Genomic DNA, 16568 nt, shown 5'->3' on the forward strand with positions numbered 1-16568 from the left:
GACCAATATTCGATTCATATTAATAAGCATATACTCGAGGAGTTACTTCTCATTCCTCTAAATTAATAAGCAAGTGTGTTGTTTTGGCTCTTTTTCTCAAATCTCTTTTCTTAAAAAGAAAAGCTAGCAGCTTTTGTCATCCGAACAAAAGTCATGAAACCCCATTACTAGATATCCTAGAATACTACAACAAGTCGTTTTGCTCTGCATATATCATCATTGGTCTGATTAGTTGTAGGTTTATTTGATTGTGTATGAGGCCTTTTGATCGATGTCACATTTGTCACACCTCTTGCAAGTAGGAGGTGACAACAGTGTTGTCAGGATTAAAATAAGATTGAGATGCAGTCTGGAGTTAGCCAGGCTAAAAATGTGCTACAAAATTCTTCAAACTCACACCACACCATATTATCCACACTTCAGAAGAGAAACTGGATCATTTTTACTCTCATACACACATAAGGAGAGTTAATCACCCTTTTCATCTGCTGTTAAAGACTGAACTGAATGCTCCACCAGTTTCCCAGCAGATTTACTTACTGAAAGAGTTAATCCAGATAAACCAGAGATAAGTGAAGCAGAAGCAGTTCAGCGAGACCCAAGGGAATCTTCCCTGCCTTAAAGTCTTTAAAGTGCCACGTTAATTGGAAAAAAAACTACTTCATGAACACTCTAATGATTTACGGTAAGATGTGCTAAAGTTTCGGGGTCTTTGAACATGCACCTGGATGAAGAGAGCAACGTTCTTTGTGAATGAAGGGGAACCCATCAAAAGCCGTCCAATTACAAAAGCAACCACAAATCCTAACGACCGAGTATTTTGTTCCTGCACTCTTGAAGCGTGGACTGAGCTGATCATGCCAAAGACTGTGGGAATCTGTGATATCACTACAGCATTCGTTTGGCCAGTTTGAGAAGCGGTAAAGTGAGTCAGTCACTCTTAGACACAGTGGAAAGTGTTGTGGGACAGCTACTGTGGTGATAGAGAGGAAAGCAGGGTGAGAGGCCCACCTCTCAAGATGGGTTGGACTTTTTGTGAATGGTGGTTTGTACAAGGTGCTCAGCAGAGCGAAGGCAATGTTCTCTTTTTGATCCGAGGACGACGTCTGGAAAGAGGCTGTTGGGTGGTTGTAGAACTGAGAGACTGGAGCACTGCATTCTTGGAGCCACGGAGGGATTGGCTTTCAGCTGGCTTCCACCTTAGCACTCCTCAGTTTGTTTGAACATAACTTGAACTGGTTGAAACTGCCCACACAACTGTCATGCTAAGATTCTTGCGAAGCCCTTATAGGGCTGAACAGGCAGAGAATCTTAAGTCATTAATAGTTGAAGGACCTCCAACATCAAAACCTGTGAAAGAACTGTGGACTTCCCTTTTGTGGGAAAAAAATGAGAGGGGTCAGTGTTGGAGGAATGGGGTAGAGGGGCTTAAAGATTTCAATGGGTTTCATTAAGGCTTATTTTGGAAAGGATCCAGATGAAGTGCAACTGTGGCTGTAGATTTTATTATTGTCTGATTCACTTTGACACTGCAAGTGCACCTGTTGTTACTTTGTAATATTGATAAGTGGTTTTGTGATAATCAGATGTACTGATTATCACAAAATCGCCATATTGTCATTGATATTGTGGCTGTAGGCCATGTATGGAGCGCAGTATCATGGGCATGGGTTGCCCTGCTTAAAAAGTATACAAGCTGAGTTTCCGGCCAGAAAATAATTATGACAAGCCAGTCAATATCACAAATGTAATAATTTGGAAAGTTGTCAACAAATCAACCTTCGACTTTTAGGTCGATTTGATTCTAAGTAATTATTTATAACTGCATAAGCATATGCAGACAAAAATGACATTGGTGTACAGTATAAGCGATACAGTGACTGACAGTGTTCACTCACTAATCAGCATCCTCCTGTCCGTCTGTGTGCGTGTGTGTGCACACACGCTCCGTTTCCAAATGTTTCCTTCGCTGCTGCTTGCATTCCTCATGCAGGGCCCATCCGGTGTTGACATGGACTCCATTACTGTGCTTGAGCCCACTGACATTCCAGCCAGAGCTGGCAAAGAAAACACCAGCTGTTTGAACTGATCTGCTGGGTGTGGGGGATTAGGGACATGGAACTCTCTTCTTAAGGCCAGCAGCTGGCTGAGCTTACAAGCACCAGGAACTGTACGGTTTTCCCTACGACATTCCCAGAGCTGCTGGAGTACTCAGCTGTTCAGCTCTGATCCAGAGCTACTTCCTGTGTGTGTGTGTGTGTGTGTGTGTGTGTGTGTGTGCACGCTGCCTGTTAAAGGCCAAAATGAAACAGGACCTAAGTCAAATACAAATCCAGGTTGCATCTACATGTTATCCTACTCTACTTCTTTTGAGTTTCATGTAAAAGTACAGTCTAAATAGTATGCATATGTATAAGATGTTTTTGCACTGAACAGAAGCAAACGGAATAATTTTTCACAACTTAGTGTAATGTATATTTTGACATTTAATGTTTGTGCATTTGATTTGACATCCTATGGATAGAATGTGTAAGTGTACGTACTTAGTGTGTAACTATGTTCATACTTTTGTATTAATCCTTGCATAAGTATTGTTGTAAATAATTTGATATTATCTTATGTTGTGATCCTCAATCTTGTTGATTTTCGAATCTCAAGCTTGACTCATAATCTCAATATATGTCCGAAAATTACATTAGATATTTACCTAAAACCCAAATGATATTACTTGATTCGCACATGAACATGAGGTTTAGCTGCTGTTCCTGGAGACTTGGGTGGGTATATTTTATCACAACCATGTGGTAGGAGGACTGTAGTGGAAGGTGTCAGTGGTCTGTGATATTTTTATGTCAGGAAATGCCAGTGTAAACACGCGTGTCCAGCTAATTTAACTTTGTTATAAATGGAGTTGTGACTTGAGATGCATCTGAAGTAGGGATGGGCATTTCTAGTAAAAATGCTGTTCGTATTCTCAATGGTATTATTATTTTAAACCCCAGTGCATAAGACCTAGTGAAAGTAATTCAGGGTTCACAGTGTGATGAGCTAATGTCAGCAGCGAATGTCTACCGATCGTCTCAACATAACTCCACTGTTTTCATTATTTACTTAATTTTAATGTTGGAGAAAATGTGTCCACATGACAGAATGTAACTTTATTTGCCAGCTCTCTTGTATCTACATGGTTAATATACAACCCCACTGGTGAAAGGGTGACTATAAAACCACTCTGATCGCACACAGCTGCATACAATATCAACACAATACACAGACTCCACCAAATTCCATATTTTTGCAGTTTTCTTAGAGGCCCAAAGTCTTTGAAAGGGGAACTCTTAAGCCGCTGTGTGTCGTTGTCAGTAAAATGATGTATGATGCTGCAAATTATTCCTGCCCATGATAGAAAGTGGAGAAACATCATTAACCTCTACCTTTCTGCTTTATTGCAGCCACAACAAGTCGTTCAGAAAAAGCCTGCTCAGGTAAGAAATCCCAAGGAATGTGCATGTGACACTACACACAGATGTAACACACAGTTACAGAAAAAAACGTTATATTCTGTCTGAAAACATACCTCCAAACTTCAACTGACTGTGTTTACAAAGGACATTTTTAAGTGATGGTCAATATCTGGTTGTGCTAGGAATGAATGAATTACTTGGTAGCCATCACTTGTAGAAAACTACAACAGAGAGACGTTTGTTGAGACAGTTTCCATCACATTGCATATGTCATCTGGATCACTGGTCTAATTGGCTCTATGTCTATGTAACAGCGTACAGAGGCATTTTGATCTACGTATATAAGCCATGACTCTTGAACATGGGAGGAGACTGCACCCTTTCCAGACTTGTACTTGGTCTCATATCAGATGAAAAGTTCAAGGTCAAGGTAACTTTATTTATACCTGTAGGTAATGACAACAGTGCTTCATCATAAAAAATGGGTATCAGTAGAACAGAGAGAATAAAAAGGAAGGCCCCTTGAAGGCTTTTCAATAGATAACAGATCTCACATATGTCCACTTTGGACTTTGGACCTCCAATTATGTACCATTGACCACCGATCCAAGATTTTTTACAGTACAATTTTAAAAATCACTATGCTGCCTTTAGCTTTGCTGGACAAGACTCAGTTACTCCTACTTTTTGACTTGTTTTGTGGTCCCAATATCGGGTCACACTGACTTTTTTGTAGTGATGGAATGATGCTGAGACTTGGAAGATGATCAGTGTCAGTAACTGTGGTTGTAGCCAAAGCTAACACTATACCGCTGGCGCTATGACTCAAACCCTGGCCCAGTGAGAACTGTGGCAAAAGTCACATCTTGCAAATGCAGTGAGTTGCTTTTGCGAGTTATTTCTGGTGCTCCGAGTGAGAAATTCCAAAGCCGGCTGCGGTTCTTCCACTACAGCGCCATTCACATGTAGCAGATAATTAGATGTCATTTTGTGTCGCCAGTGTGAGTGCCCACATCAGAGGGCCAACAAAAGCATAATGGTAATAAGTGAGTGAAACATGACACAGGCCCACTCCCACCCCCTCACCCCCAGCATTCTCTCACACTCCAGGAATCCACCAGACTCCCTCCTCTCGCTGGTGTGGGCCACCTCTTGGTGTGAATGCATAACTTGCCTCTGATTTGTGGCTGTGTGGGAACGGTGCAGAGGTAGTCAGGAGGTGCTGTGAGGCCCTGGGAGCTGCAAGCCATAAAAATGTCATTTAGTTCTCCCCCGCTTTGATAGGCTGCTTTATCTCAGCAGCCCTTTAACCACCACCACCATCCCGTACACAACCTCAAACCCCCTTCCATTCCACTGCACACGATTGGGTGGGGTTGATGCATGACCCAACCGCGAGCTACAACCCAGCACTTCCACACTGCCCACTCTCTAGATGAAGTTTCAGCCACTGCTATGGCTACCAGACTCAAGTTGATTGCTCCCTGGAGAAATCCATGTCCACAGCCCTGTGCACATGGTCAGCAACAATTTTCACACACAATCAAACAACATACAGCAATGATGAGACTCATTGCAGCTCATTGTTATAATTCATGGTTTTTTGAAGTGTGGTTGGATTAGGTACTGCCACATGCTTTGCACAAACAAGGAAACATTCACGATTCAAGCAGTGAGTGGAAAAAGCAGCAGCCTATAAATCAAATAATTTTTCTGTGAACAGTGAGTCCTGGCAGAAAAGAGAATAACAAAGTGAAAGCAAGGCTTCTCACCAACATACACACATATGTGTCCAGCCATGGCAAAAGCGGTCACAAGTCTACTTCGGGACTTTTGGAGTTATTTACATATTCTGAAAGTGTGATTTCTAAATGGAAGACCATATTATGGTCTTCCATTTTAACTACCAATAGTCACAGTTTGTTATCTGATGGTAGTTTAGTCAAACTCAATTTCTATTTTTTTATTATTTTCCCTTCCTAAAACTTAAAACTTAAAAAAAAATACAAATCGCATAAATTATATATATATATATATAAAAAAAGGAATTATTTTAACAATAACATTTTAAACTTGAATTTCCCTTTGGAGTTTAAATGGAACCAACCAGTTCAATGCTACTGAGGTCTAGGAACAGTACTTCTTTGCGTACTGCCCTCTTGTTGGTCTCTCTGAGAAAATGCTGGGGCGATGGTCTGCAGTGCTGCATCACTATGAACTAGGGCTGCAACTAACTAACTGACCAACTAACTAACTAACTAACTAATATTTTCCATCATTGATTGATTTTATCAATTAATGTAGTACTTGTTGGGTCCACAAAATGTCGGAAATGTCGGCCACCTTGGCCCTCGCCCGGTTCAGGGAGGCCCAGTCCCTTCTGAGCTTTTCTGGGACTCGCTGGCAGTGCTCTGTTGTTGTTTGGGTCACTCCCCTTCCACAGGTTAGTCTTTAGGATCTTTGGTGTCATCCCTTTGAGGCCTCCGACCGTCATGAAGGTGCGACAGGATCTTAGTCGTCGGGAGGCCTCCTGGTGTCCGTGTGGTGGGTGTCTGGGGTCGCTCAGCTGTTTGTCCCACTCTGTCCTTGTTTGTCGCCGGATGCCAGGCAGACAGATGCCCGGCCAGTGCGTACAGGGCTGGCAAGGGGGTGGCCTTTAGGTTGTCTGTGATGGTGCGGCAGGCTCCGTTCAGCTCCACATCAATCTTGGGGGGATGGGATGACCTCTCCCATACTGCAGCACAGTACTCAGCAGTGAGTAGCATAACGCCAATGCAGTCTGTGCACAATTCTGGGCAAATAAACCAGACAATATTCACATTTAAGAAGCTGACAAATTAGAGTGCCTGTTCTAATCATTAAAAAACATTGAAACGCATCCAAATTGAAAAAAAACAAAATCATTATTGAGATACTCCGACTGATGTTATCATCTCTTTGTGTTCACATCCAGATTTCTACGACACTAGAAGTTTTGTACTGAAACCATTTCAGAAAATAAAAAAGCTTGGAATAAAGTAAAGGTGTCAACATGGGTCCCATTCGGGCTGACAATATGGGTCACCCAAGTGGTTTGTCCCTGGTTTCCATGGTGGCTCCACCCGTGTTAGCCCTCTTTAAGCTCTCGCCCACTTCATACCCTTTCCAGGCTAATTGGGTACAAAGTGGGTACTAAGTGGGCATGAGCTTGAAGTGGGCAAATTATGCAGGTCCCAGATGGTTTCAGTAATATGGGCCCCACATGGGAAGCCCGCAAACAGGCCCTATATATGCTGGCTGGGTAGTGAGGAAGTTGGTCTATCGGCAATCTTGTGATAGATGCTAATGCACACAAAAATCTGCAAATTTGTGTTTGGTAATCGCAGCATGAACGAACTGTCTGGTGCTTTGCTGGATCATTGAGTAAAGTAAAGAATGAATGTGAAATGGTGTGAAAATGGTGTACCGTTGGAGGGGAGGGATGATAAGCTGTATTTGGTGTCATACCCACCCCACCACCTTTTTCTCCTCCCTGCTCTCATTTGCCCTCGTCACACATGGTAGCATTTAGTGACCCATTGAAGGCTGCAGTGTGTGAGCACTAATGAATGGAGCTGGAGCTGCAGGATGCAGGAGGGCTTGGGCAGCCAACGTCTGCTGAATGGGAGCGCCGCCACGGTCTGGGAAAGGAAGTAGGATATAAATTATATCAGTTAGCTAGCCTCCCGTCCTAAAATGAAGCCACGTGGAAAACTAAATCCATTTCATTAGCGGAGAGAAAAGAAAGATCTGTGTGCGATCACAGTTGTTACTGTATACCACCACTGGTAAAAAAGGCAAGCATCAATTCTCCAGGAGTAACTTTTCCTAGAGAAAAACCAGACTGAGACAACAACCTAGTTTTGGATCCGGCCCATGGACAAGGCTATAAGAATTCTGCAAATTACCAAATTCATCAAGACATGTTTTGGTTTGGGTTAAAATCTAACTGAAAAGATTTTAAAATGCAGTATGTTTAATAAAATCTGTTTCATGTTATTTACATTTTAATGATTTTCACCAAAATTGCTATTATTACAATTATTTTGAACTAACGTGATATTTGATTATTATGTATTTATTGATTAATTTATCAGGACAAAACGTTTTGAACGTTTTATCTGCTTACTTCAGTATTGTTGCTATATGATCTGAATATGGGCAAGTTGTGCTTGATTTAGGGGTATCAAACCTCTGAATATATATATTCTGTGATATAACCATTGTTTTCTGAATGAATAAAGAAAGAATCCGTTTCAAGTATGTACTATTAGTAGTAGGGTCTAGTAGGGCTTAAAAAGTTGTCAACTCTGCTTCAACTACCTTATTGCTACACTTGGTAACCACTACACAATATTTATTTTGCATTGTTAACTGCCTGTTAGAAGGCCTTGACATCAAACTGTAAATGCGTGTTATGTTGCTCTGGTAGTTCTCCATCAGGGATGACTCCATTTTGTCATACACATGACCATTTTCTGTCAGAGGTTAACCATTCACTCTATGGCAATTAGCTGCTCGGTTAACCTTGTGAACAAGTGAGTGGGCAGATGTGGTCATGTTTGTCCTCACCTTTATTTGTATGTTTCCATGCACAGTAACAATGAGTTAAGTTGCAGCCATTTAATTGGACCACTGACCTCAGCTCAGGGGTTTTCAGACTTTTTTACAACTGGAGACTTTAAGTACCACCTGAGAAAATATTGAGCTCTCGAAGTAACACCATTATCAGTTTTGCTTTGCGAGTGCGGCTATTAATTTGAAAAGACTTGCATCCGCGGCTGCAGTTCAACAGAGTCTGGCGGATCTGACAGCGTTTTGAATTACGTTCATCTGCGCAATACCATAGCCCGTGATGTTCTATGTCAACTAGTAATATCAGCACAATAACTGTTGAGGAATACAGAGCGAGACTGAACATTGGAGCTCAGCTTCGCGGCTGAGACACAAATAGACCGTGGGAGGCTGCCGATGTTGCGGGCAGGTGCGCCGGCAGTTATAAAACCAATCAATGATTATTAGAATAAACATGGAAATATGCTAATAATTCTGATATGTTCATACTCAAAACGGATGGAGCAACCTTAGCTTAGTGTTTTTAAATGATATGCCATGTCTGTAGTAGAGCTGTGAAAAGCAAACTGTTGCTTGCAAAGTTTGCATTCCACTTTTTTACCATCATCTACTTTTGAAAAATTTGCTGCCACACTGCTGATGTCTTTGACATGGATGTGACAGGAGGACTGACTGTAGCCTAACATGAAAAGTTTAAAATTCACGTCTAATTAATGGCAACGCTAATCTGTTTGTCACTCATTCACATGAGCCGCGGAGCGACAACAACCGACTGGGCTGGACTAAACCAAAATAGTGAAAACAAGGGGGGTGTTCTCTGAGGACAGGCTGTTACCTGTGAAACACGGGTGCTCTAAAACACCCCTATTAGACTTGGTACTTTCCTCCTAATGAAATTCACCATAAAATAATAATAATAATAAAAAAAAAATAAAAAAAATTAGTCGACCAATCACAATTTTGGTCGAGCCAGAGCGTGTCGACCAATTAGTCGACCAGTCGACTTTTACATTACAGCCCTAGTGCCCAGGGCTCATAATATGTCCCAATAGCAATTTGATACCCAACTACTATACTTGAGAAAATTGATTTAGTACCATTTTCATTGGACTAACATTTTAACATGTATTTACACATCTGCCTTTTGTCGGATAAAAACAACAATTATCATCTAATAGCATGTAAACGTACTGACTGATCATGTTTTTATTCACAGGAAGAAGAAGAAGAGGAGGAGGAAGAAGAAGAGACTGGAGAGTTCCAGGAGATGGACTAAGCTTCCACACCATCAAACCTCTACCTCATTCAGCTGTCAGGTCTTTCAAAGTGGAAAGACTTCCTTGACCACTTATTTTTTGTCTTTTTCCTACATTATTTGACTTCAGTTAAAGTTTTTCAAATATCTACTATATCAGTTTTCAGTCCTCGCATGCGTCCGCACTGATCTGTCACTGAGCAGGCAGCAACAGTTCACCTTTGATACACATTTACACACGGGTCAATCAGAGGGCAGCAACATGGTGAACATCAGACAGAAATGTAAAGTAATTCTGCTGTTGCTGGCTCCTATTGGCTAATCACATACACATTTCATCTCCATCATTCAGAGACAGACTCACCATCAGACCTGTACATCAACCTGATACACCTCAATGAAACTCATGTAAACAGAAACAGGCAGCCATTATGAGTCAGCGTGGCCCACACCCCAACAGTTGGGGTTTGTGGTTGAGGCTCCTCAAAGCAGAGTCGCAGCAGCGTACGTAGTCACACACCCCACCACGGCTGACTCATTCTCCAGACTTTGACAGGCGAACACAGACTGGGACAGTCTGGTTTTATATTACGAAAAATGAAAGCGCAAACGTTTGCTGTTCCAGTGTTTCAGCGGGGGCTCAAAGACAAAAGGAACCACAGTGACCTTTCGTCTGTGACGTAAACCCAAACCAAACTGGTGTCAAACCGCCAAAGACAGGGAGACATGGAGATCTTTCCTCAGGGCAGTGGCTCATCCATCCTGTTTGTTCGCTAAGGTTGTTAGCATTAGCTTTCCCACAGAATCCCCATACATTATCCTTATATTTTTACGAAAAACACCATCCTTCTGTGCTTCATGACTCTCAGTCTTACTGTGAGCTCACATTGAACACGATGTCATTTAATCACATTGCCTATATTGAGTTTAACACACCACAGGATTGTTTTTGTGGAATTTGCATCTATTGAATGAGGACCGTGGGTTCTGAAACCCTGTGCATGTTTGCCAGAAGAGAAGAAAGGATGATTGGTGATGTTTTTTTTTTTTTTACCATTGCTGAAGTTCCTCAGTTTGCTACAGCCTATCTTTTATGAAACATATCGTAGAGCTCTGGATGACCACATAATAGCAACTACAATTTTGTCCTCCATTCTTGAAACATCGGTATGCAACGCCGGTAAAATACCTATTATTTTATTGTGGCAAAACAACATGCAATTTTAATATGACATCGTTTTCATTGCACCGCTTAACGTGAGTTATTTGCCCCTGCATTGACTTTGTATGGTAATTTTGTTGTGTGACAAATCTTAATACCAGTTGGTGTTAACGCACCAAAGGTGGTGAATCGGGACTCGGGATGGTTTTAAGTTTAGCCTGCGCTCCCTGTCATTGATGGATTTATTCACCTCTGTTGTTCCTCCAGAAAAGGACAGAATGTTGTCACATCTCAGTGGTATCCCACAACAAAGCTGGGACTACGGATTTACATTAATTTTAACTTGCGTATGTATGTCAATGGCATCACTCAGTTCGTTGTTTGTGGAGCATAGCTTTAAAACCTGTATCCATCATTGATGTCACACTGCAGAGAAATCTCCTCAGGCATCTTGCTCTGCAAAAAAAAAAAGGAGAAAAACCTCAAGAAAAACCACAAGAATAAAGCACACCTTACCTCTGGACACACTTGATAACATGGATTTCGCGGCAGTGTGACACTGAATGACTCATCTCGCACTGTAACTCCAGGGAGCCTCACTTTAGAGGGAACCTGATGATGTTCTCTGGTCACTGATATGTAATATATCGTCTCATGATTTCAAACTACCTCTGACTCAGCACAACCTGCTCCTGAACACTGTTGCTAAGTGCAAGCACACATACACATCCTTGAATTACAATATCCTTGAATATGTTCATTGTATAATATTTACACATTTGGGTCTTTAGAGTCTGTCTCCAACACCTGCTGTGTTGACTTAAGGCCCATTTATACTCCATTTTCATCTGTTTTATATCCGTCCGTCACAAACATTATGTCTGTCACTGCCCCACATACCCCCATGCATCTTTGCATTGGTATGGACATTACACAATACTTCCTCTTGAGGGCAGTGCCGAAAGCCAAGTTACGGGCGTCAACCATGGTGACCATTGAAGCAGCACCTTGCAGAGACATCTTCTTTCATTGTTTTTCTTACTGATTGGACGGTAGACTCTATACTATCCCCATGATCTGTTTTGTCCCTCATCACAAGCTCTCCTGCAACTTGCACAATGACGGATGGCATTGAACGCAAAGTATGGATGAAAGGCTCCATCCATCTTTGTTTATTGTGTAGAGTATAAATGGGCCTTTACCCGACATTTCCTTTTGCCCTCATTCAGGCAGGAATAATTAGTTTTCAAATACTGAAAACACAAATGCAGCTAACCTACATCAAGTACTGTTTTTTCCACTCTCTCTCAGTAACCCCAATGTTAAAGCGGAACTAGACCGGAAGTGCCTATAAACGCTGTTTTTGTTGGTGTGTATCTGCGTCATTACCTTGTAAATGAAGCCCTGACGGTTCAAAACAAACAGTTCAGCCATTGCTGAGAACGTTGTGTTTTATTGTAATCTCGGGGCTCAACGAGATCACTGAAAATCCCGTAATAGTAACGTAAGCAGCGGTTCTCCTGAACAACCGATCGCCCTGCTCCGGGCGGGTACATTGAACCGCAGAAGAAGAATAACGTCTGTTGTGGAGGTGTTTCACGAGCAACAGTGTCTTCTGACTCTGGGTCTGACTCCGGTTTAAAGTCATAAATGGGACTGCGGCGGGGAGTCGTGACAAAGCTATTTTTAAACACTGTTAAAACAATGTTTTGATAATGAGGAGCAGTGCATCCACCGTTCCAGAAGGGGGCGCTGTGCTTCTGAGAACGGATGTGCTGGATAGTACTGGCCAATCACAAGACTCTGTCTTCTGGGGGTGAAAGTTCACTCTTAAATCTCGCAGCAGAAAAACACAGTCAGAAAAGAGGATTTCTATCGGCTCGTTTACAGCAACTAGGAGGTTTTTGACCATAAAAACAAGTTAATATATGTAAGTAGACCTCCATAACTAACATATATGTGCAACAGGACCACTCTGTGACCTTTAATTTGTGTCTGAACATTGTTATGAAACATGGATTTAATGCAAACTGGGACCTCCATTTGACAAAGTGTTAACTCGAATTTATTTTGTATTGATTCACACAACAGTTTATAATAAGGATCAGGTGACGGATATTACTTCAAATATTGTCTTTTTCTAGCTATTTTTGGCTTTGATGTTTTATGTACTACCTATGTATATGTACAGTACCTCAAATAGGCCGCTAAAACAGGACTAATCAGTTGATTAATACCTACCTCCAGTCTTGAAAAGGAACAATTTTACCGGTTTACTTTCATTGTGATATGATCTCTATCAGGACTTCAGAACAGTTTCACTTCACACATTGTGCACCAGATTAGTCAGGTTTCCAATCTCAGTACATTTAAAGTGACCTTCAGGTTTTGGAACAGTCATGTGTTGGATTTTTGTGTATGTCATTCAATGTTTTCTTGTTTTTAATTAGTAGTCTTCTCAATATACTTGATTAGTATTTTTTTTTTGTGTACTTCACACAAATGTGATTTTCTGTTACAAATATACATATATAGGTGTGTGTGTGTGTGTGTATATATATGTACAGCATATACATATATATATACATATATACAGTTAAACCAGATGTGTATGGAATTGCTTTTCACTTAGTGATAGATTGTCATTTCTCATCTGCCATCATGGCAACCTTTGAAAGGTTAACATGGTATTTTGAATTTTGGCTAGAGGTAGAACCTCAGAGGAGCTGCGACACATCAACCTGCTGTCACATGTGACACGGACAACTGGTGTAACAGAAGTAGTGGTAAACTCTCTATAACGTAAGCCTGCACAGTGTTATGAACTGAAGAAGTTCCTCGCGTTGTCCAAGTTTCCAAATTCACTGCTGATTCATCCTGAGCACACATTATTAGCATTACGGTCAACTCACTACTCCTCCAAAAACAATCTCCTATGAGGACGACACATTTTTTTTTTACATCCTCATAGGAAGAGCACTCTTTACTTGACAAAGTGCATGAAACATATTAGCATTAGAATTAGCCTTTATAATATGTACTTTAGCTTACGGGCTTTGATTCATTATTAAAATGAATAAGTATTAATTATCAATACTTCCAATTAATTAAGTTGGAAGTTTACTATGCCAACAAAGAAGAACAACACCCTTTCTTGGATTCAAATGCCCTGACCCACTTAGGAAATGGAGGGATTAGAAGAGGAGGCTTCCATTTTCGCAGTCTCGTCATTAGATGTCACCCATTTTCACACACTGGACCTTTAGAATTAAAAGGTCCTACTGCTACTACTACAGCTGGTAGCATGAATTTTATTGACAGTTCTGTCTAAATATTGAGAAACAACATTTGAGTAAATCAGGAGGCACTAGATCTTCAATAACTAGGACAACAATAAGAAAGCTGAATCTCTTCTTCTCTAACTGAAATACAGGACCCAAACATTGTGCAGGTAACTATTTAAATAACCCATGCAGTTAAAACAGAGAGAATTACAAGCTGCTGTTAAACTGTGTGCACATGTTGAAGCAGGTTGATCAGTGGCTGTGAACAAATGGCTTTGAAACGGACAGGTTTCATCATTTTTAACAATTATAAAAACACTAGGGATGAGGTGATTCGATATTCAGTATAAGCATCTGTCTATTACTCATCAAAATGATGTCAGAAAAAGAACATTTTGTCATCTGATGTGAACCTAAATATCACAGAGATGCTTCACTAAGCACAGACTGTAAAGGCCATATCAAACTGATCGGTGTTTGTCGCTACTCAAAGTTATGAGATCAATATCGGACATGTGTTATCATGTGACCTGTATCTGGATCAATGGTACATTTTTAAATGGGTCATTTTAAAAGTGTATTTGCACCCTGAAATTATGCAAGAGGCCTCTCTCAGAACATTTAAAGAAGTATGTGGCCTCTTTGAGGCTGACAGTGTTGTATGGATGGTGAAGTGGAGCTGGTAGTCAGAACCCACTCAGTGTCTGTGTTTCTGGTGGAAATTTGTGGGCTTTGATGGTCACTTGAGGCACGTTATGCTGTTCAGCATCAAATATAACCAGGTTATGGGCAGGTTCACTGCCACTGCAGAGTAAAATAGTTTTGCAACACAGGCTGTAGTATCAATGTTTGTACTCAGCATGTGGTCACAACACCACCTTAGAGTCTCACCTATAATGTCTATCAAGGTCAGGAAGGGAAAAAAAATCATTATATACACAGAATATGCATTTTGTTCATAGACAGTAACTTTCGAACTTGGGGGTGAAAGTTCACACTCGAACCTTAACAGCTGTACAGGAGAAGATGAAAATTCCCCCATGTATACTACTCGACAAGCAAAACTTGATAAGGCTAAAATTGTATTGTCATATTTTGAGTCTGCCCTTATCATTTTACTCATAGTTGAGCCGACTACTCATAGTCGACCAATGGTGTCTTCAGGTTTCCAAAACCAACTGAAAGGCACTGAATAAAATACTAAATCGAAAGGCTTTAAGACAGAAGTTTGAAAACCAGCGAGTAACATTGTGAATCGCTCTGAGGGGCCTCTGTCTTCTGTTTTTAGGGAATTAACATACACCAACAAGGATGTCTGTGATCCTTTGTGAACACGGTGTAGTTCATCTTTGATGCACCAGGGAATCACAATCCATACCAGGCAATAATATCCAGATACAGGTCACACAATAAGTTTTTGTGCACCAGACATGTTCGTTGTCCTTCAATGATGGGAACTTAACAGCGAATGTTCTATGGAGCTGCCATTAACCCAGTTGGGCAGGGTGGTCGTACAAAGCCGCTGTCGATGAGCATTCTTCTTGGGAGTCTTAATGAAGTGGTTTTCTCTTCATGGTATCATGTTCTAGTACAATCAAAATGCACACTACTACCTCCAGAAAGGCCTATACTTATACCTCATCTTCAAAAATGAAATACTGTTTTAAAATTCAGGTGTCTGAGAGCTTAGGGAGAACATCTTAAAATTTTATATATATATAGTTTATTTTTGTGGGGGATGCATTTTTTTAAGAATGTTTATTTTTTTTCTCTGCCTCTCAGTCACCATAAGGTAAGACTGGACATTTACACTTTGAAAAGGCATTTTCTTACTTTCTTTCTTTCTTTCTTTATGCAATGTAATGTAGTTGTAGTAGCTGTGGGGTTAAGTGGAGAGATTACCCAGCTCTTGCTCTGCCTCTTTCCTCATGTATCATCATACCTTGTCTACAGTGTCTTATTTGTATTGCTTTCTCTATCCACCTAATATAACTATTATGTCTTTGTGTTCACTACAAATGTTTTGCTTGCTTGCTAAAAAAAGTCTTTATAGATATCCACTGTGTTTTCTTCGGCACAATAAAATGTATGGCATCCATAAAACAGGTGTTTGAGTGTTTATGTTCTATTTAATGTATAAATGAATCCTGAACTCTCAATGCCGGGGCTGTTATGCGCTTGGCCAATGTATCTGGATTTAAATGGAGATTTGGGGAGGCTTTGTAAAGTGATATAATACAAATACTACAATATGCAGTTATGTATTTCCACTTAGATGAGAAGTAGCTGGCAGAAAGTGAGTCATCTAAGACAACTTGACCCAATTATCCAGAGAACCTTGAACCCCCCTCTTATTTCAGTGTTTGAGGTTCAATGTGACCATTGTGTTTTAACATTTACACAAAAACCATGACTCATGACATTTAGACCTTTTAAAACATTGGTTCTCAAAGTGCGGCCCGGGGGCCAATGGCGGCCCGCAGAAACATTTCTGGCGGCCTGCAGTGAATTACAGTTGATAGTTTTAATCCGGGAGCTACTAAGATTGTTGAATGTTTATTGGACATTACTGGATACAGACCAATACGTGTAAACAAAAATACTGGGTATTTACCTGGTTTCTATATGGTGAATTTGAGTGTATTATTGGTTATAAGCTGGTAATAAGCAGGTAGCTACAGCCCCCAATTACTAGCTATTTACCCAGTAAATATATGGTAACAGAAATGTGTTACTTGGTATTAACCTGTAATTAGAAGGTAAGAACAATGGCCAAAATTATAAAGTGTTTATATATGAATGCTGAAATT

At 40.7% G+C, this 16568-nt stretch overlaps 1 protein-coding gene across 1 annotated transcript in view; it reads left to right on the plus strand.

The window, feature by feature from the left end:
- Positions 1-9333, plus strand: part of hmga2 (high mobility group AT-hook 2) — a gene marked incomplete at both ends in the record, with an annotated part of 44830 nt that extends 35497 nt beyond the window's left edge. The window contains 2 exons of the mRNA XM_083907057.1: positions 3453-3485; positions 9274-9333. Of these exons, the coding sequence (XP_083763183.1) occupies positions 3453-3485; positions 9274-9333 (93 nt within the window). The remainder of the gene's footprint in view (positions 1-3452; positions 3486-9273) is intronic.
- Between the last annotated feature and the right edge of the window lie 7235 nt (positions 9334-16568).

Source organism: Microchirus variegatus (assembly GCF_963457635.1).
Source record: "Microchirus variegatus genome assembly, chromosome: 20".
NCBI classification, from domain to species: Eukaryota; Metazoa; Chordata; class Actinopteri; order Pleuronectiformes; family Soleidae; genus Microchirus; species Microchirus variegatus.